Raw genomic sequence first — 20698 nt, forward strand, 5'->3', positions numbered from 1 at the left:
TTTTTTTTTTTTTTTTTTTTTTTTTATAATTTGACTCACAAGCTAATTCACTGGGCTAAGCTTACATGACATATCATCCCAATTAATTTAACATGCTAATGTAGAATATATATATATTCATTAACATACCTCAGTACAACATACAGCTAATAGCATCACAATCTAATTTAGCATGCTATGATTCCGTTTACCATTGATTTCATGCCTTATTTTGCATTCTTATGTAAAATGTATCATTGACTCACATGCTAATTCACCAGTCTAAGCTAATATGACTTACCATCCCAGTCTAATTTAGCATGCTAATGTATAATTTACCACTGACTCACATGTAGAGTGAGCAGACGTCCCAAAAGATTTGGGACAGTCCTGAATTTAGAGCAATTGTCCCGGAATTATTTTGGTGTTTCTAACAGACGGGCACTGCTATGTTCGTAGTCTACATGAATTTTGGCAGTTGTAGTTTCTTTTAGCCTTGTACAGTTGTGGCGCAAATTGACATAGCGGCAACGCATATGACATTGAATTAAAACATGGTGAACATCCAGCCAAAAAGCAAAAAGCATTACTGCAGGTTGCAGGTAGTGGGAGGATTGGGTACATACAAACCAATGAATCATTGCTGCCTTACGAGATCCAAACAAAGCGTTTTGCAAAGTCTGCAGGAAAGAATTTTGCATTTGACACAGATGGCAGGCAGACTTCACTCTGTTACATTTGTATTGAGGTGTTTTACGGTTATTATTCATTGACACTGGATTCACCTCTTCTCCATTTACTGCAATGTATCATTACAAAGTAGCTTCTGCAACAATTAATGAGGTCCGAAGGTTGTGGAATGGATCCTGGCTGATAGAGAAGTCAATTGAACAAAACTGTTTGTCTACACACAAATTATGGGTTACGGTAGAGCAAAGTAGGAACGAGTTGGACACTTAACCACAACATACAGTTGTCAGAAACCAGTTGGACTGCTCCAACTACACTATGATATTGGACATGTTTTGCTTGAGGTTGCTTCTGCATTAATCTTTTTTTTCAGGATTTCATTAAGATATAATTGAGGATATTTTGGCTGGGATGCCCCAAAATCTATTATCATATTTTGTTGGATAGATTTTTTTCTTTGAAATATATAAACCCCTTTAAAACTCTTTTCATACATACACCTACAGAGGAAAAGAAATAAGGCTGGAGCTTGTTATGAACATGTGTACAAATGCATTGTTATACATTTAACTGGCAGATAAAGAAAAGGCCTTTTTTTCATTTTCATGGGAAGTTTAAACCTAATTGACATTTTCAGATGATATGTCACATAAGAGATGGATTGGAATATTTATATCTCTGTTTACTTTTTTTCAGAACTTCTCCCCTCAGATGTCTGGTGGCTACGAGGATAAATCTCCTGCCATGGCTGTGCCTGGACCAATGGTAGGACACATACACACACACACTGTCATTTAACTGCTGTCAATCATGTTAATGCAATATCTGACCGTGCCTCTGTTTGATTGGCAGGGCCCAATGGGACCCCGTGGACCCCCTGGATCTCCTGGTTCTAGCGTAAGTACACCACTTCCTTCTCCCTCAACTCTAAATATTTTAAATCTGAGGCTGGGATTATATGGGAAAAGAGGGCAGGGGCAGCCCGTGTACCTCAAGCATCATCATGACATCACCATGACATCACTACCCTTTCCTTGGTGCCCAGTTGACGTGCAGCTAGCGCGCTCCTTTTTTCTTCACAGCACTAGATTTCATTCCCTAATGAAAGCTAAATTAAAGCTAACACAGTGGTGCAATATTTTTTCAAATCGGATTGTTGTCGTAGCATTCGGTTAAAAAATAGAACGTTTTTGTTGAAAGGAATTAAAAAATGCTGCACAAACTAGCAAACTGCCTCTTTTGTGTTCAGACAGAACGCAAAGCCAATTTGGTTGCATTCAAAGTGAATGGAAAGACGCCAGTAGATGTGGATTCTGAGTTCAGTCAGAGGCCGAGCTGAACGCAAAACACAACCAGCTCACAGCTAACGTCTGTACAGTTGGTACAATGGCCATGTGGGAGTAAATATATACACAGTTGTCAGATTTGCGTAAAGGAAGTGAGGAGAACAATTGCTTCACTTTCTGTATGAACACACTTTAGTTCCACCTGCAGCTCACACACGCTCAAACTGACAGGAGGCTAGGTAGGTGAAACACTATTTTGACCGCACCTTGCTTGCGTTATCCTCCATGCTTTTCATTTAAAATGCGATATACCAGCACTATGGAAACCTTTAAGCTATTGGGTTAGCTTTAACTTCTGAGGTTCAGAAACCAAGAAATTGCAAGATATTCCTATGGCTGGATTAGTGGCGTAAGGTAGTTACAACGGGCACCAGTGCACGCTGCCACTGAGGGCCAAATAGAGACTTGACATTAGACAATTGCACATAAACACATATTACCCAGCAATCATCATTGCATCATCTGCATATGACAAACAATGCCAAAGAAAATAAGAATAATTCATTTAAATTAACAGTTTTTTATAGTTTATAAAAATAAGCATGCAATTTTGTTAAAGATTGCTACTGACTTTATTACCGAAGAAAATGAAAAGCATGATGTAGATGGGTTTGCCTTTTCAAGAGCATATATAGCAAACAACATCATTTTTTAATTTGACACTAACTTGAACGCTGACGTATTTCCGAGTTTTGCAGTCTGAATCCTTCACAAAGGCCCATTCTCTACCCAACAGCCCCCCAACCCCAGGGGCTCCAATGCCATCGCACTGCCTGCACTGTCTGGGCTGGATCAAACCTAGCTGAAGCTAACCAGGACTCAATTCAAATATACGCAAATGATTAACAGAACGAGAGAGGCAATGTTTGGTTCTTTTCAGGGCCACACGGAATCTGGGGACGCAGATTTTCAAATAAAACTATAAATGTTAACACATCTCTACCCCAAGCACAAAAACAGGCCGCTAAATTTCGCAGATATCATTTTGGATCACCACTGAAAATTGTATTTAAAAAAAAAAAAAAATCATTTGGGTCTGTTTATTTTCCTCACAATTGCATATAAAATCCTGCCACTGCTCCCACTCGAGTGAGCTGACAGCAGCCATGAAACAAAGACACCCCAATGACCCATAGACAACCTGCACATGTCCATGTTAATACAATAACTTGACAACCGGGTGGACTTACACCTAAATGAGTGTGTTGACATCGTTTGTGTTTGGTGGTGTGAGTGTAGTAGTGATGGTGTTTATGTGTCTCTCCACCTACAGGGACCTCAGGGATTCACAGGCCCCCCTGGTGAGCCTGGAGAGGCTGGAGCTTCTGTAAGTATTGGGAGCATGGAAGCAGATACACAGCTCACAATGCACCGTGGTAGTGTGTCATCATTCTCACCTTGAGCATGTGTTTCTCTACAGGGCGCCATGGGTCCCCGTGGCCCCGCCGGACCCCCTGGAAAGAACGGAGAGGATGTAAGTGGACAGGATCTGCTCATATTCCCCATTTATATCTCACTTATCGAGTAAAGAATGAGTTTATTCATCAGATCCCCCCCCTTCTCTCTGCCTCTCTTTCTCTCAGGGTGAGTCTGGCAAACCTGGTCGCGGCGGTGAGCGCGGACCCTCTGGCCCACAGGTAAGTCGCCATGGCAGTGTAATTCTTAGTGATGTAAAAAAGTAAAAATAAAATAGAGCTTTGATAATAAATTGTGTCTCCTATCTCTTCTCTTTCCCTCAGGGAGCTCGTGGTTTCCCAGGAACCCCTGGTCTGCCCGGCATCAAGGGACACAGAGTAAGTCGCTGCTTACACATCCCCGTTCGGCAACAACAAATCAACAATATATCATCTCCTATAACTGTATGTGTCTCTCTCTCTCTCTCTCTCTCTCTGTAGGGATTCAGCGGTCTGGATGGTGCTAAGGGAGACACTGGCCCCGCTGGTCCCAAGGTGACTGCCTCTCTTTGGCGTCTTCGCTCCTCCACTGATCGGTCTCGGTGTAGAAAAATGTCCATTTTGAACAAAGAATGATAAAAATAGAAGCTGCAGAAGCTGAGGTATCCTGATTTTTAGTCCCAGAAATCGGCTAAACCTGGCTCTTACATTTCCCATAATACAGCCAGTCACATCTTTTCTTTACACCTACCCTGCCTGGTAAATGCCCATGTCTTGCAAACTCCAAAATACCCAGTTTGTAGGATTTCTGTTATAAATATCGCCGCTGTTGGGCAGACACCTCGTATCTCCATATTTCATATGTCATTTTCATTCATAAAGCTAATGCTATTGGTCAGCCTTTGACGTCTTTCTGCGGGTTTGACAGTGATTTGAACATTGGCGAGGCGATTTTGTCTGATGTTGTCAAACATAACATGCTAAAATGTTTTCAAATTCGACTTTCGACTTTTTTTTATTTCCCCCAAAAAAATCAAAGCTATGTAGATAGATATGTAGTCTTCAAGCCCAACAAAGATGACTAGTAATCCTTATGACCAGGGCCACACGGAATCTGCGAATGAAGAATTACGCAAACTTTTGTGCAGATTTTCATTCTAGATAACTAAAAATAAAAAAGAATAAAAAATCCACAGGTTCCTTTTGGGTCTGCTTTTGACTAGTAAACTGAATTTTAAGAGTAAGATTTTATGTGTAAAATTGGCAGACTGGCCTTTTAAGTAAGCCCGGTGTTACTATTAGTCACTGTCACAGTAGGGTTACACGTAGCATTAGCAGAAATAGCAGCAGCCGTATTGGCTAGTTACATTTAATATTGACGAAATATGCTACAGTTTTCGGTAGCAGAAACTCACCTGCCTGTGTGTTTGTGTTTTGTTCAGGGAGAGTCTGGAGCCCCCGGTGAGAACGGAACCCCTGGAGCTATGGTGAGTAAAACAGTCACCCCATCTCTGCTGTGTAGCAGCCATCTTGGATTCTCCCTTCTCCCTTCAGGTTGATGATCAATTTAAAAAAGTGTAGCTGACTGACTCTTTGCTTCCTCTGTCTCAGGGACCTCGTGGTTTGCCCGGTGAGAGAGGCCGCACTGGTGCTTCTGGAGCTGCTGTGAGTCCACACACACACACACACACACACACACACACACACACACACACACACACACACACACACACACACACACACACACACACACACACACAAATAAATATTGCAATCAATTAATCCGCCTTTCAGTGAACAGAATGACCAATCACGTTTGTCTGTGTTCCGCAGGGCGCTCGTGGTAATGATGGTGCTGCCGGTGCTGCTGGACCTCCCGTAAGTCTTCCATTTTCTCGAGCTTAACTCGTTCTGAGATCACTCAGTGACTCGTCAGTTCGTCTCCCTTTCAGAAGCATATTTTTAATGTACAACTTCCCGTAACCTATAGTTGTTTAAAAACCCCAGGGGAATTCTCTGGGAAGGATAGGACTCACCGAAACACAGTTTTTCTGCTATCAAAGTAAAGCAAAATAAAAACGATCTTTTCTGTATTGGCTGTGATTATACTGGCTGTGATTACTGAACATCTTTGTCTTCTTGTTTCCTCCCAGGGTCCCACTGGCCCCGCTGGACCTCCTGGATTCCCCGGTGGCCCTGGATCCAAGGTATACGCCCATTATGATCCACGCCAATACTCTTCAACAGCCTCCATTTTCCGAATCTACGGCTTTCAGCATCCAAAATAACACATTTTATCCCATTCTCCAATTTTCCTTTGATGCATTTCTCTTAATATACAGTATGTGACCTTTTATTTTTATTTATTTTAATTTCCATATGCCTATATATTCCCTTTTCCATACTACACACTAAGTCTTAGTGTGTAGTAGGGTGTGAAAAGTTACAAAATTACCTACATCGTGGATATTAAATTTTGATTATTTTTAAGTGTGCTGTCAATGGACGCTGCTGGCCTCCAGTAGCCCACAAATATTAGTATTGAATCTTCCAAAATCAAACATTTACTTTGCGTTTGTCAGGTTACATTTCTTGTAAATCAACTGCAAAAGCTTTTTTTTAAGATTAGTATATTCTGTAGTGTGGAATTGGACACAGTTTTAGTTTATTCTGCAGAGATTGGTTCCATGATCACTTTGGGATGCTTGGTTTATCTGTCCTTTTGTACTCCATCTTCATTTACGTTGATTTGTTACAACTTTTGTTGAGAAAAGGAGACCAATGTCTATGCATTTTGGACTATGTCTGGTTGATGCTTTTACTTCCCTAAAACTGAATGAGAAATGAAAAACCCAATACAATCTTGGTCACAAAAACCAAAAGAGATTGGTTTAAGGAGCATTATGGAGTGGCATTTTGAAAGCTCACAAAATGCTCTTTAAAACCCCAACGACTAATAATTTTTTTTAAACTTGAAGGCAGTCTAACCCCAAAATACAATCCTCTGCTCTCCCACGTCACATTCCTTTCCACAGATTTTGCCTTTTATTTCTTTCTGTCATACTGGTATTTTTTTCATCTCTCTTCTTTTTCATCAAGTCTTCGTCCATGATGGCTCACAGCCACTGTCGCTGTTGTTTTGGACAGCATTATCTAACTGTTCTTCGTTTTCCGCATTCCCCAAAGGGTGAAGCTGGACCTCAGGGTGCTCGTGGATCTGAGGGACCTGCTGGATCCCGCGGTGAGCCCGGTAACCCCGGACCTGCTGGCCCCGCTGGACCTTCTGTAAGTACAGGATATAACCAATGATGATGTAATGGCATCTTCGTCATTCCTCCGAAATCTTCTGGCCCTCTGGTTTGAAAAATCTCTTTCCTCCTCTCAGGGAAACCCTGGAACTGATGGAGCCGCCGGACCAAAGGGAAATCCTGTGAGTATCTCTCTCAACACATATAGTTCATAAGCATGTCAGGGTTGAGGATTTGAATCCCTTTTTCTGGCTCAAAAAGTTACGCGAATGTCAAAAGCAGCCCATGCCTCAGCCTCAGAGACTGATTCCTGGCAGAGCAGCATGATGTTGAGCGTGTTGTGGATGTGTGCTGCCCCCTGCAGGGTGCTGCTGGAGTTGCCGGAGCTCCCGGTTTCCCCGGACCCCGTGGACCCTCTGGACCTCAGGGTGCTGCTGGTGCCCCCGGAGCCAAGGGTAACAATGTGAGTAAAGCTTTTATCAGAACACACCGACGCCAAAAAAACTAGTATTTTCTGAGGTTTGTCCCATGTAATGGACATGATTTAAAAAAATATATATATACTTGAAACATAATGAAGTAAAAAAGTAAAACTACTGAATTGACAGTAACCCATGCTTGTTTGCCTTAGGGTGACGTTGGTGCCCCAGGATCCAAGGGAGAGGCCGGTGCCAAGGGAGAGGCTGTAAGTTGAAGTTCACCACAGTCAGCATGGAGCATCTCTTTCTGTATACACACACATGTATGAATGTTCATTCCATCTCTTATTCCATCCGTGTGTGTGTATGTGTGTGTTTTGTTTGTGTTCTCCAGGGTGTTGCAGGAGTTCAAGGACCCCCTGGACCTTCCGGTGAGGAGGGCAAGAGAGGAGCCAGAGGAGAGCCCGGTGCTGGAGGAGCCCGTGGAGGACCAGGAGAGCGGGTATAAATCTCACCTAAGTTTTACTATCTCATACTGAATACTGTGATATTCTCCTTAGAATTAAGTGTAATAGGGAGGGGAAGTGATAGAGTGGCCCACTGATGTGTGTATTCTTACCTTCTATCTGTATAGAATTTCATTTTTTTTAATCTCTGCGTAAATTACCATTTTAACAAAATCCCGACTGTTAGCTTTCCTGGCTACTAATTGGTGGAACAAGCTCCCCAATAACATCAGGACAGCCCGAAAGGCTACACGTTAGCCACCGCAGGCTAAAAACACATCTCTTCTGACTGCACCTTGGCTAAGGAGATGATGGTGTTGGAAAAAAAAGAAAAATTGCACCTACATGTGGCTTTTTGTAGTTATGCTTATTTGAAGCTAATGTGCTTCTTCTATGTGATTGTTGCTGTTCTGAGTTTGTACCATCATGGTTGAATGCACTAATTGGAAGTCACTTTGGATAAAAGCTAAATGAAACGAAATGTACAGTAAAAGGCAGCAATGCTACTTTTAGCTGAGTGCATTTGAAATGATTCTTGCTTTTGTGCAATGGCAGACTTGACAGTAACAGATATGATTTTAAATTCTACAAAAACGTTTTGCTGGTCAGTGCAAAAATGATTCGACATTCATCCTGACTACGAATCCGAACAATAATGAGGAAAAAAGGTCAAAATATGTCCTACCCAAGCATTCCCAGTGTAGGCCACAGACGATGCAAGCAGCCTTCTGGCTCATCAGGACCATGTAAACAAACTCTGTAGTGCCCCCTGCAGGCCAGAAAGCAGAACTGTAAAAGCAGGAACAGATTATCATTTCCAAATATTTGGAAGCATTATTGCTGATAATACAATATCTGACATATTGTGCATGATGAATAGACCAAAAGAGTTCAAACATAAAAAAAATGGAATATGTACATAGCAGATTTTCCGCAGATTTCAAACAAATTAAAAAATAAAGCAAATAAAACAGAGAATGTTAACACATCTCCATACCCAAGTCTGGTTATAACCTTCGAAAGAAACCAAGACTCTAGTACTTCAACAAATAGCACTACACCCCTGGATATACTTCATGGCAAAGGGAAGGGTATGTTAGCATCATGGCTATCCCTGTCTAGATGTTACAGTGTTGACTTCTGATCATAGAGCTAAGAAAGTTGTGTTTGATTCTCTCTACAGGGTGCCCCTGGTGGTCGTGGTTTCCCTGGTTCTGATGGCGCTGCTGGACCCAAAGTGAGTAAAACATACACACTCACACTCACACTCACACACACACACACACACACACACACACATTTGACACCTCCTTCCATTTCACTTACAAGCATTAAAAAACTTCAGATCAGTTTTTACAGAACTAATCTTTGCCTTTCTACCTCTTTTCTCTCTATCTCCCGCATCCTAGGGTGCCACTGGCGAGCGCGGTGCCCCCGGTCTTGTTGGACCTAAAGGTTCTACCGGTGAGCCTGGTCGCACTGGTGAGCCTGGTTTGCCCGGAGCTAAGGTAAGAATCCCTACCATCTGACCTTCACATAATTGTCAGCAACAACATTAATTGACTGCAAAGGCCCTTTTCTGACCTCTGACCTCTGCCTGTAGGGTATGACTGGTAGCCCTGGTAGCCCTGGACCTGATGGCAAGATGGGACCTGCTGTAAGTTCATGATCAGAAAAATAAATTTGATCTTAATCTTATCAAAACACAGACATTTTGTGTTTATTTAAATTAATTAATTAATCCTCCATACCAGGGAGCTGCTGGACAAGATGGCCGCCCCGGACCCCCTGGCGCCGTTGGAGCTAGAGGCCAGCCTGGAGTCATGGGATTCCCCGGACCCAAGGGAGCTGCTGTGAGTAATGTGTCTGACATGCTACACAGTATCATTGATCGTGTGTTTACTGTAGACTACTGAGAAGTAGGCTACTAAGAAAAGGGTCTCCCCATCTCTGGTAATCGTGCTTTTCTACTCCTGTGTGTAGGGTGACGCTGGAAAGACTGGGGAGAGAGGAGTGATGGGACCCACTGGCCCTACTGTAAGTTGTCTACACTCTGCTGCTCTTTGGATACACTGCACTCTACGGTTTTCCTTGTAATGACTGAACGCTAGACCCTGTGTGTCTGAAAACCTGCCATCTTTCTACCCAGGGTGCCCCCGGAAAGGATGGTGACGTTGGTGCTCAAGGCCCCGCTGGACCTGCTGTAAGTCAATGGCACACGTGCCCACATGAATAACACTATGGATGGATTTAACTAATCGATTCTCCAGTTAAAATCGATCTTTGTTTGAGTGATCTCATATAGGTTAATCAACCTTTAATATATGCTTTTTTCCCATGGATAAACCCACCACAAAGTTCTTGGGGGTCAATTCTTGAAGTAAGCATTAAAACAAATAATTGAGGGCTGTTTCTTGCTTGTACAATGTCCAGCACAAGTTATCTGAAAATCTCTCTTATATCCAAGCAAAATTGGTATTGAAACTGAAATTTCCCCTTACCTTATTGATATTGAATCGAAAATGTAATAAAATCGGGACTTTGTGAGTTGGAATTGATTTGGATAATCATTGGCGACCCCCAGCCCTGAGTAACACCCTGCTCACTACAAAATTCATTTAAAACTCCACATGCAGCAGCTGACAACAAGCCATACCCACATAATGCTTTACTTCTGGTAATTTTCTGTTAGCACCGACAGTCCTTCACTTGCTCACCCTTAGGGACCTGCTGGTGAGAGAGGAGAGCAGGGACCTTCCGGAGCTCCTGGATTCCAGGGACAACCAGGACCCCAGGGTGCTACTGGTGAGAGTGGCAAGTCCGGAGAGCAGGTACTGACTGAGATATGATTGATTTAGACACCTAATCAAATTGATACTGTCTAGTAAATTGACGCATGAATTGCCTCTCTTGTCTATATAGGGTGTGCCCGGTGAGGCTGGAGCCACAGGACCTGCTGGAGCTAGAGTGAGTCACTTATCATCATCATCCTCATATTCACAATTACTCAGCAGTCTGCTCCCCGCACCATCTATTGACAGAGGATCATTGGAGAGTTGTCTATTAGTTTATAACAAGTACATCTACATACCAACCAGGCTACAAAGAGTTCAATAAGCTATGTGTTGTTGCTATAGACCGAATCACCGTGACGTCGCACTGACACAAAAATCACTTACAAATGGCCATTGATTTGAATTTTATGTGAAAACGGAAACGTTTGAAGTTATAGTTAAACATGGAGACTCAACCTATCTGACACTTGCAGTGTGCTTATTTTCTGTACTGCGTTGCTTTGCTAGCATTTTTGATAAATCAAATCTAATGTTACTTACAACAACATCTCACCATCGGTTGGACTGACCTTGGTTTGGGTGGTGTGATTTTCTTTAGTCTGTGTCCCAACAGGTATATTAGGTCTTCAAGCTAAGGTTATTTAAGGGTTAACATATCAAAGCATCATGTATTTTAGATAAATAAGATGAGAGTATATCCAGTTGTTCCACGTACCCGTTTGCTCGAGACAGGAGTCTCAGGGGTTTTCTACCCAAAGTTATAGTGAACAAACCTTGTGATTGGGTCTATAAGTTGATTAAATTGATGTCAATGCTAACAGGCTAAAGCTAGCTAATCACAGGCTAATGCTAAGCGGGTGTTGGTGAGCTATGCAGACAGCATGACTAATGCTAAGCTCACATTACAATTTAGGGCAATCTGAGGAAAGGACCTGCTTAGCAGAATGGTTTGGCCCGTTTTGAAAAGCCTCTAGGAAATATTAACAATGTACCTTCCTCTGAAATAATATTATCCACCTTACAGATGAGCGATCCACAGTCAGATAGATCCTCATGATTTATTTGACCACTCTTGTTCTTCCATTTTGCCTAACTCTCTGCCACCCTTTTCCCTCAGGGTGACAGAGGATTCCCCGGTGAGCGTGGTGCACCTGGTGCTATTGGACCCGCTGGTGCCCGTGGATCCCCTGGAGCTGCTGGAAACGAAGGTGCTAAGGTAAACCCCGGGAGATGGGAAAGGGAAAATTGATTGCCTGTAAAGTTCTCATTGATTTGTTGTGTAACCCTCTTGCTCTTTCTTGTTCTTTTCCCCCTTCCTCAGGGAGATGCTGGAGCCCCCGGTAATCCCGGAGCACAGGGTCCTCCTGGACTGCAGGGAATGCCTGGTGAGCGTGGTGCTGCTGGCCTTCCAGGACTGAGGGGAGACAGAGTGAGTGGCCACTACAATATTCCTATTATTCCCAATATCCCCAGTATATAGTGACATGACTCACACATTACCAGCCACAGTAGCTTTTTAGTACATATACATCACTCCCCTTCCTTTATCAAATCCAGGGTGACCAAGGAGCCAAGGGTGCTGATGGAGCTCCTGGTAAGGATGGTGCCCGTGGTTTGACTGGACCAATTGGACTTCCCGGACCTGCTGGAGCCACCGGAGACAAGGGAGAGGCTGGTGCCCCCGGACCTGTCGGACCTGCCGGATCTCGCGGAGCCCCTGTGAGTACCTATCTGAGTGTCCTTCTCAAGAGCAGAAGATGGAGCTTCAGCTGAAAGTTCTGTAGCTGCTTGAATCTTATAAATCCGTGACTGACTCTTCTTCCTCCTCCTCTTCCGCAGGGTGAGCGCGGAGAGTCTGGCCCACCTGGACCTGCTGGATTCGCCGGACCTCCTGTAAGTCACTTCTTCATGGCTCCTCTCACTGACCGTTTTTCTTTAGCTTGACCTTCAACACAGAATTTACCGAGTCTTTCTCTCCATTCCCCCTCACTCAACCACAGGGTGGTGATGGACAGCCTGGTGCTAAGGGAGAGAGTGGAGATAATGGTGCTAAGGGAGATGCTGGTGCCCCCGGCCCTGCTGGACCCACTGGTGCCCCTGGACCTCAGGTTTGTAAACTTATACATTCACATGTAATTATAGAAAATCCAATTGAAGTTTATGCTAAATAGCTTGGTACTGGTTTACCTATGTTGACTAACAATATGTTGTGTCCTTTCAGGGTCCCGTTGGAAACACCGGCCCTAAGGGAGCCCGCGGAGCTGCTGGACCACCTGTAAGTCACCACTCTTATTCTAAATTGTCCTCTTCATTTACATTTATGCTGATTTTCTTCAGGTCCTAGATCAGGAGCATCATAAGCAGTAGTGTAGAGGTTAGAGGTGATGGCACCCATGGCCATACTAAGCAGTTAACTTAAAAAAAAAAAAAAAAAAAAAAAAAAAAAAAAATTGTTTGTTTTTTTTGCCAAAAAAAAAAAAAAAAATTTATATGGAAGTAAAAATAAAAAAAAAAAAAAAAAATTAAATTTTTTTTTTTTTTTTTATTTTTTTTTTTATTTTTTTTAATTAATTATAATAAATATTAATAATTTTTATTTTATTTTTAATTTTATAATTTTTATTTTTTTTTTTTTATTAATTTTTTATTTTATTTTTTTTTTTTTAATTTTTAATATATAATTAATTTTTTTCTTTTTTTTTTTTTTTTTTTTTTTTTTTTTTTTTATCTTTCATTTTATAATTTTTTAGCTACCAGCTTAAAATTCCTATGTTCTGGTGATCCAGCTTATAGATTCCTTTCATCAAATTAGTTGAGCTTCTCCACAACATTCTAAGTAAGCCCTGGCTCTAGCAGAAGTACCCCCTGGGGTACAAGTTTCCCTGGTTGGGAATCACTGATTTAATGGACCTCTTTCTGTCCCTAGGGTGCTACTGGCTTCCCTGGTGCTGCTGGCAGAGTTGGACCTCCCGGCCCCTCTGTAAGTCTTTCTCTAATGTTATTAGCACGTATTGTTTCTATGGCAGGGCTCAATGTCGAGGATGGTTTTCAGCAATGTTGTGTTCCCCCCTTAAGGGCAACGCTGGACCCCCCGGACCCGCTGGACCATCTGGCAAGGAGGGACCCAAAGGAAACCGTGGTGACACTGGACCTGCTGGTCGCCCTGGTGAGCTTGGTGCTGCTGGACCCCCAGGACCTGCTGGAGAGAAGGGTAACCCTGGTGCTGAGGGTGCTTCCGTAAGTTATTCTTAACCTTCAAAACAAACTCTAGCCCCTTCCATCTCAGTCTGTCACTGAACCAATTGATTAGTTGCTATCAGTTTCTCCTGCCCTACACCTTGATGTCTAACCACTTTCTCTTTGTTTCTCTCTATCGCCCCCTGCAGGGAAATGCTGGTCTGCCTGGACCTCAGGGTATTTCTGGACAGCGTGGTATTGTTGGTCTGCCCGGACAGAGAGGAGAGAGAGGTTTCCCTGGCAATCCTGGACCTTCTGTAAGATTCTATTGTTACTCTACAAACTTTACTCTACAAAACTACAAACTGCATGGAACAAGAGTACCCAAACGTCTTTAACCAGCCAAACTGATGTTTAGATTCAAAAAATGACAATGAAAACCAGACCACTGAGAATTATTGGGAAATTCCATTAATCTTTGGATCAGTCCATTAAAACTCACCTGACTGAAACATTGCAAGAAGCAAAGTTTCTACAAATGAATCCTCAATTAACAAACTTATATTAAGTAAGAGATGTGCTTTTAAAGTAGTATAAAATAACTTTAATTAGTAACTTTCTGTCTTGCTTCCTTTCGTCCTGCAACACTGAGCAAGCCCAGATAGACTTTTAATCAGTTAGAAAAGTAACTGAAGTTTTCAAGACTGGACTGATGGTGGCTGTGTCACCCACAGGGAGAGGTTGGAAAGCCTGGACCTTCTGGCCCCGGTGGTGAGCGCGGACCTCCCGGACCCATGGGACCCTCTGGACTTGCTGGAGCCCCCGGTGAGCCAGGACGTGAGGTATGAAGAAACAATTGTGTCTGTACATTATCTGTCTGACCTTTGTATACTGGTGTAGGTGTTTCCTAATCCATTAACCTGCTTTGTGTTTTAGGGAAGCCCCGGTAACGAGGGATCAGCCGGTCGCGATGGAGCTGCTGGACCCAAGGTGAGTTCAAATGGCACTATCGCTAAGTCGCCAGCACCAGAGATTAAACTCATTCTCAGTCAAAGTGAAATAGTTTGCTGAGGTAGATTTGTTTCCAAATGGCACAGTGACACAGTAAACTGTCTGTAGCTTCAGCTTCTACTACATAAATTAAGCTCAATAAGAGTCAGCCAAGTTGACCTGAGCCAAGCAATAGCTAAAGCAGCCTGCAAGGCCTTTTAGCAAACAACATGCTAATTACACTGGCTTCTGCTAGATACAACAAAAAATCAGAGCCATGTCTTTGAAAATTCTGTTGAGATGTTTTGTATAGCCTCGGCAGTGGCCAGTTTCAACAAATCTTAGGCTATCTGAAGTTTCGTTGAACAACAATCAATGGCCAAAGACTTCCTGGACAGATATTTGGTTGAGTCTTTTTCACCACAGCAGCCCTTTAAATTCCCTGAACATAGGACCATGGTAATAAAAGACATGAGATTAAATAATTTGGGGTTTGCGTTTTAGGGAGACCGTGGAGAGAGCGGTCCTTCTGGAGCACCTGGTGCCCCTGGACCCTCTGGTGCCCCCGGACCTGTTGGACCCGCTGGAAAAACCGGTGACCGTGGAGACTCTGTGAGTGACAAAGCCATTTTTCAGTTTAGCCGTTGTCTTTTTGTGAAAATATTGCCAGTGTTCACTTAATATTTCAGTACATGCTAAGGGAAACTAGCCATTTACGTATACTAAATTGACTATAGGCACGAGCGTACATTGTGTTTCACTGCAACCTGCCTCTACATCAAACTGATTTCTGAATGTTTCAGGGAGCTGCTGGCCCCGCTGGCCCTGCTGGCCCTGCTGGACCTCGTGGCCCTGCTGTAAGTAACAAAATTAGCTATTAACAGACAAACTACAAATAAAATGGATGGAACCGCGAACAGTAGGCTACAAAGCCACACTTTTCATCCCCTTCTTCCCCCTAACAGGGAGCTGCTGGGCTTCGTGGAGACAAGGGAGAGAGCGGAGAGGCTGGAGAGAGAGGCATGAAGGGACACAGAGGATTCACTGGCATGCAGGGACCTCCTGGACCATCTGTATGTCACTTCGCTCACACCTACACATCGACACCACACACAATATACACACTTTATGTCTGACTGTGACACTGTTTCTGTTCTGAACCCATAGGGATCTAACGGAGAGACGGGACCTGCTGGTTCTGCTGGACCAGCTGGACCTAGAGTGAGTTAACACCACACAATCTTTAAGTGCTTTAGTCAGTAGTTTTAGCTAACTCTTTGACAGTTTAGTCAGTAGTTTTAGCTAACTATTTGAATTGTTTAGTCAGTAGTTTTAGCTAACAATTTGGACAGTTTAGTCAGTAGTTTTACCTAACTATTTGAACTGTTTAGTCACTAGTTTTAGCTTAATTTGAACAATTTAGTCAGTAGTTTTAGCTAACTATTTGAACTGTTTAGTCAGTAGTTTTAGCTTACTATTCGAACAGTTTAGTCAGTAGTTTTAGCTATTTGAACTGTTTAGTCAGTAGTTTTAGATAACTATTTGAACTGTTTAATCAGTAGTTTTAGCTAACTATTTAAACTGTTTAGTCAGCAGTTTTAGCTCACTATTTGAACTGTTTTATTTAACTATTTGTACTGTTTAGGCAGTAGTTTTAGCTAACTATCTGAACTGGTTAGTCAGTAGCCTAGTTTTAGCTACTGTTTAGTCAGTAGTTTTAGCTGACTATCTAAACTGTTCAGTCAGTAGTTTTAGCTAACTTTTTGAACTGTTTAGTCATTAGTTTTAGCTATCTATTTAAACTGTTTAGTCAGTAGTTTTAGCTAACCCTTTCAGCTGCATATGCAATGCTTTTAGCTATTTATATACATTGAGTGAGTTTTAGAGTGAGTGAACACACCACACAATCTTTAAGTGCTTTGAGCAGTTTGACTACATCTTAAGCATTTGAGTATTTGGTTAATTTTTCATGTCACACAAGTGTTTGGAGGAACTTTTACATTCAGATTCTCTTTATGTTTGTAGGGCCCTGCTGGATCTGCTGGATCTCCTGGTAAGGACGGTATGACTGGCCTGCCTGGTCCCACTGGACCTTCTGGACCTCGTGGACGTTCCGGAGAGATGGGACCTGCTGTAAGTCTAGCTCCGTCTATTTTAGGGGTGTGACGAAGCGATCGTGAATCGATAAAAAATATAAATATAAAATATAAATGTGTAAAGATTACAAGCTGTTGGGATGAAATATTAATTGCGATGCCATTTTTAAACAGCCTGGGGCGTAGTCTCCTTTTGATATCACTTGTTTTAATTCAGACGTCACTACGTGTTCTTAGTTTATTTATTTGAAGAGATTTATTTCTATTTATCTAGTTATTTTGATGTGGGATATGTTTTTAGATAAAATACAACTTCAGTTGCACTTTTAAACATAGAGGTTGGGATTTTATCGAACATAGAGGTTGGGATTTTCTAGGAATTTTCCACAAAGCCTCTACCGGCAATGAATTAACCAACATCTTCTCCTCTTCCTTTCCCCTCTTGTCACTCAGGGTCCTCCCGGACCTCCTGGACCTCCCGGTGCACCTGGTGCCCCCGGCGGCGGATTCGACCTCGGCTTCATTTCCCAGCCTCAGGAGAAGGCCCCCGATCCCTTCCGCTCATACCGCGCTGATGACGCTAACGTTCTCCGTGACCGCGACCTGGAGGTTGATGGCACCCTGAAGAGCCTGAGCCAGCAGATCGAGCAGATCCGCAGCCCCGACGGAACCCGCAAGAACCCCGCCAGAACCTGCCGGGACCTCAAGATGTGCCACTCCGACTGGAAGAGCGGTGAGTTTTTTACAACAGTGGTGGAAGAAATATTCAGATCCTTTACTTAAGTAAAAGTACAATACCACACTGTAAAAATACACTGTTACAAGTAAAAGGCCTACATTTTCTTTTTTTTTCTTCCACCGAACTCTTTGTTCTCCAGGCGAGTACTGGATTGACCCCGACCAGGGCTGCACTCAGGACGCCATCAAGGTCTACTGCAACATGGAGACCGGAGAGACCTGCGTACCCCCAAGTCAGCGTGTGGTTGCCCAGAAGAACTGGTACATGAGCAAGAACATCAAGGAGAAGAAGCACGTCTGGTTCGGAGAGGCTATGACCGATGGCTTCCAGGTAAATATGTTAAACCGGCCAAACAGAGCTCTTTCTCACTCCTCGCTCGAAATTCATCCCTACCTGCCTTCTCTTTGGTCACCTTCGGTCTCAGTTCCTCCTTCCCTCCAGGGTTGTTGTAGTAAACCAAAACGAACATAAGCAGTGAAGAATATTGCTATTCTTATAAATATTCTTTTCTCATTTGATGTGAGAAAAGTCATTCAGTTCTATTCACATGGCTTAGGTGGTGGCCAAAACTGCATGGGTGCTGCGCCTAAGCAACCCTGACTTCCCATTCCTCACTTGTTTCCTAAACCATTCCTCAACTGCATCTTTCCTATCCACTTCTTATCCCTCCTCTGGCCTCCACAGTTCAGTCTGTAACCCCCACCCCCCTCCTCTTTCCCACACAGTTCGAGTACGGCAACGAGGGCTCTGCCCCAGAGGATGTCAACATCCAGCTGACCTTCCTGCGTCTCATGTCCACTGAGGCGACCCAGAACGTCACCTACCACTGCAAGAACAGCGTCGCCTACATGGACGCCGCCGCCGGCAACCTCAAGAAGGCCCTGCTCCTCCAGGGCTCCAACGAGATCGAGATCAGAGCCGAGGGCAACAGCCGCTTCACCTACAGCGTCCTGGAAGACGGATGCACGGTGAGCTTTCAAACTTGGGTTGATATACTCTCATCCAGATCCCCACTGACAGCCGAACAAGCTTCGAATGCTAAAGCTGCAGAGTTCGTAATAACACAATTCAGCCTACATTAAGTCTTGCATTGCCAGACCTAGCTCCACAACGCCACATACAATATTAAATGAAGTTAAATGTTCACACAATACAGTAACGTGAGCTATTTAAATTAGCTGGATGCACGGTTAAACCTCATTAGCTCTCACCGGTTTATCGCCGTGGGTACTTCGTCCACAGCAATCCCACCAATCGCTCCCAAAACATCCCAGTTAGAGAGGAAATGCCCTAAACATATTCTTTTTAAATCTTTACAATCATTGCCCTGAAAGAACCAAGCAGGCCTGCCTTGTTGCACCATTCAAATTTCTTCAAAACTTGCCATTTTCAGCGTGTAACGTTAGCTCGCTATCTCCGAGTTTACGGTTGCAGTCCCACAAAGAAAGGGGGAAGGTGAGGGACATCCGGCGGGAACTTTCCAGTAAATGTCTAAAAAGTCGTTCATCCAGACTAGGCTTAGTATAAACTCCCTAATGGTATACACAGTGGTTTCGAGTCAGATAGCAGTTCATCAGAGCAACATGCTTGCTAGCTACTGTAGCTGGTCTTGCGGTTTGTGCGCTTTGAACAAAAGTTCAGGAAACAAATTGGAAAAACTTTGTCCAGAGTGAACTATCTACGCAGTGGCCATTTTGAATGTTGACCCTAATGCCCCCCCCCTTTTTTTTCTTCTTCTTCTCTCCCTGCAGTCACACACCGGCACATGGGGCAAGACAGTCATCGACTACAAGACATCGAAAACATCTCGCCTGCCCATCATTGACATCGCTCCTATGGACGTTGGTGCTCCAGACCAAGAGTTTGGCCTTGAAATTGGACCCGTCTGCTTCTTGTAAAAAGAGAAATCTGGACTTGAAATTGTTGTTGTGCGTGTGTGTGTGTTTTATTTTTTCTAGCAGTCATCTCTCTCTAAAAGAAACCCCACCAAAACATTTCTCTATTGCCATATTTCTGAAACATCTGACCCCTCGCTCCTGATTCTACGAATTTCCATTCGGCCGTTGTTTTCCGATGGTCCTCCACTTTGCCTGCACTCCAACAAGATGGCGGCGATGCATCGTCGTGTTTGGGACCACTACTTTTTATTTTTTTTTCTGACTCTTGGTTTTTTTTTGTTTCGTATTTGTTTTGTTTTTTTTACCATCACCAACACCAAGGATCCTGTAAAGAAGACATTTTTTGTTTCACTGGCAACAAGAAAATAATATATGCTTCTGTAAAGTGTAAAAAAAGAAAGAAAATTGACTTCCCCTCTTCATCCAGCCAAACCAGGCCTCTCTGGAGTTTACAGAAACCAGCCGAAACACACATGTGACTTTTGTATTTTTTTATACACCACTGTGGTGAGAGGAATGAAAAGGACAGTCCCAACAGAACAGACAGAACCCAATTGCTTTGTACAACGTTTCAGGTGTTGATGAATAAACGGTGAAACTGACAGCCATGTTTGTCTCTGTTGTTCCCTGTCCACCGGCCCCAGACAACACTGACAACTCCCTCCCCCTCCTCCTCCTCATCATCGGCTGATTTTGTAGCCGTTTGTGATTTGTTTCGTTGTTGTGGTTGCTTTCTTGTTTGTTCCATTTTTTTTTCTCCTTCATTTTTTTTTGAAAGAAAAGTCACATTAAAACCACCAGCAGAGAAACATGGGTTTAAACCTCTTTTTTTTTTAAAGGAAGAAAAAAAAAAATCCTATGGCTACCTCAGAAAAGCAAGGAATACCAGCTGTAAATAAATAAGAAGAAGAAATAAAAAAAAGGGCCCAGTGTTTGTGAAGTGATGCCTGTAGAACTTTTGGTCGGAAAGGGGTAGTTGAGGTTAATTCTTTAAAACTTTTGCAGAAGCAGAAAACAGCCAAAAAACGTACGGTGCTATTCTTTCTTTGAGGTTATCTGTTTGTCCTCCCTTTTAAAAAAAAAAATTTTCTTTCTTGTTTGTTTAGTATGGCGGGGCGTTTTTTTTTTTTTTAAAAACCCCCTTTTTTTTTTTTTTTTTTTTTTTTTTTTTTTGGGGTTTTTCCTTTTTCCTGGTTGGGGCCCCCCGCCGGGCATCTGAAACTCTAGCTGTGAGTTCAAGTGAAGAGCGGATCCGACTCCCTTCTTCCCTCTTCCTCTTTTTGTTTTTTTTTGGTTCTATGTTTTGAACCTTTAAACCACTTTTCTGCCCTTTCAAATTCTCCTCCACCCCTTCATCCATCCACCCATCCGTTGTAGTTTGTTTCTTATGTTTGTTGTGCGAAAGGGTGAATTTTTCTCAA

At 43.0% G+C, this 20698-nt stretch overlaps 1 protein-coding gene and 1 long non-coding RNA gene across 2 annotated transcripts in view; one reads left to right on the forward strand and one right to left on the reverse strand.

The window, feature by feature from the left end:
- LOC120574259 overlaps positions 1 to 3481 on the reverse strand; it is a 16396-nt gene extending 12915 nt beyond the window's left edge. Inside the window, exon 1 of the long non-coding RNA XR_005641848.1 lies at positions 3413 to 3481. This is a non-coding gene — a long non-coding RNA (uncharacterized LOC120574259). The remainder of the gene's footprint in view (positions 1 to 3412) is intronic.
- Positions 1 to 19881, forward strand: part of col1a1a (collagen, type I, alpha 1a) — a 27049-nt gene extending 7168 nt beyond the window's left edge. Inside the window, exons 6-49 of the mRNA XM_039824507.1 lie at positions 1366 to 1434; positions 1522 to 1566; positions 3289 to 3342; positions 3436 to 3489; positions 3599 to 3652; positions 3755 to 3808; positions 3911 to 3964; positions 4852 to 4896; positions 5021 to 5074; positions 5243 to 5287; positions 5563 to 5616; positions 6596 to 6694; positions 6795 to 6839; positions 7022 to 7120; positions 7289 to 7342; positions 7471 to 7578; positions 8766 to 8819; positions 8992 to 9090; positions 9186 to 9239; positions 9337 to 9435; positions 9566 to 9619; positions 9732 to 9785; positions 10306 to 10413; positions 10505 to 10549; positions 11495 to 11593; positions 11699 to 11806; positions 11935 to 12096; positions 12217 to 12270; positions 12378 to 12485; positions 12599 to 12652; positions 13304 to 13357; positions 13453 to 13614; positions 13764 to 13871; positions 14289 to 14396; positions 14491 to 14544; positions 15049 to 15156; positions 15348 to 15401; positions 15510 to 15617; positions 15712 to 15765; positions 16570 to 16677; positions 17094 to 17373; positions 17519 to 17709; positions 18105 to 18347; positions 19131 to 19881. Of these exons, the coding sequence (XP_039680441.1) occupies positions 1366 to 1434; positions 1522 to 1566; positions 3289 to 3342; positions 3436 to 3489; positions 3599 to 3652; positions 3755 to 3808; positions 3911 to 3964; positions 4852 to 4896; positions 5021 to 5074; positions 5243 to 5287; positions 5563 to 5616; positions 6596 to 6694; positions 6795 to 6839; positions 7022 to 7120; positions 7289 to 7342; positions 7471 to 7578; positions 8766 to 8819; positions 8992 to 9090; positions 9186 to 9239; positions 9337 to 9435; positions 9566 to 9619; positions 9732 to 9785; positions 10306 to 10413; positions 10505 to 10549; positions 11495 to 11593; positions 11699 to 11806; positions 11935 to 12096; positions 12217 to 12270; positions 12378 to 12485; positions 12599 to 12652; positions 13304 to 13357; positions 13453 to 13614; positions 13764 to 13871; positions 14289 to 14396; positions 14491 to 14544; positions 15049 to 15156; positions 15348 to 15401; positions 15510 to 15617; positions 15712 to 15765; positions 16570 to 16677; positions 17094 to 17373; positions 17519 to 17709; positions 18105 to 18347; positions 19131 to 19277 (3918 nt within the window). The 3' untranslated portion in view covers positions 19278 to 19881. The remainder of the gene's footprint in view (positions 1 to 1365; positions 1435 to 1521; positions 1567 to 3288; positions 3343 to 3435; positions 3490 to 3598; positions 3653 to 3754; positions 3809 to 3910; positions 3965 to 4851; positions 4897 to 5020; positions 5075 to 5242; positions 5288 to 5562; positions 5617 to 6595; positions 6695 to 6794; positions 6840 to 7021; positions 7121 to 7288; positions 7343 to 7470; positions 7579 to 8765; positions 8820 to 8991; positions 9091 to 9185; positions 9240 to 9336; positions 9436 to 9565; positions 9620 to 9731; positions 9786 to 10305; positions 10414 to 10504; positions 10550 to 11494; positions 11594 to 11698; positions 11807 to 11934; positions 12097 to 12216; positions 12271 to 12377; positions 12486 to 12598; positions 12653 to 13303; positions 13358 to 13452; positions 13615 to 13763; positions 13872 to 14288; positions 14397 to 14490; positions 14545 to 15048; positions 15157 to 15347; positions 15402 to 15509; positions 15618 to 15711; positions 15766 to 16569; positions 16678 to 17093; positions 17374 to 17518; positions 17710 to 18104; positions 18348 to 19130) is intronic.
- The last annotated feature ends 817 nt before the right edge of the window (positions 19882 to 20698 follow it).

The sequence above is a fragment of the Perca fluviatilis genome, chromosome 15 (genome assembly GCF_010015445.1).
Source record: "Perca fluviatilis chromosome 15, GENO_Pfluv_1.0, whole genome shotgun sequence".
Lineage (NCBI taxonomy): Eukaryota > Metazoa > Chordata > Actinopteri > Perciformes > Percidae > Perca > Perca fluviatilis.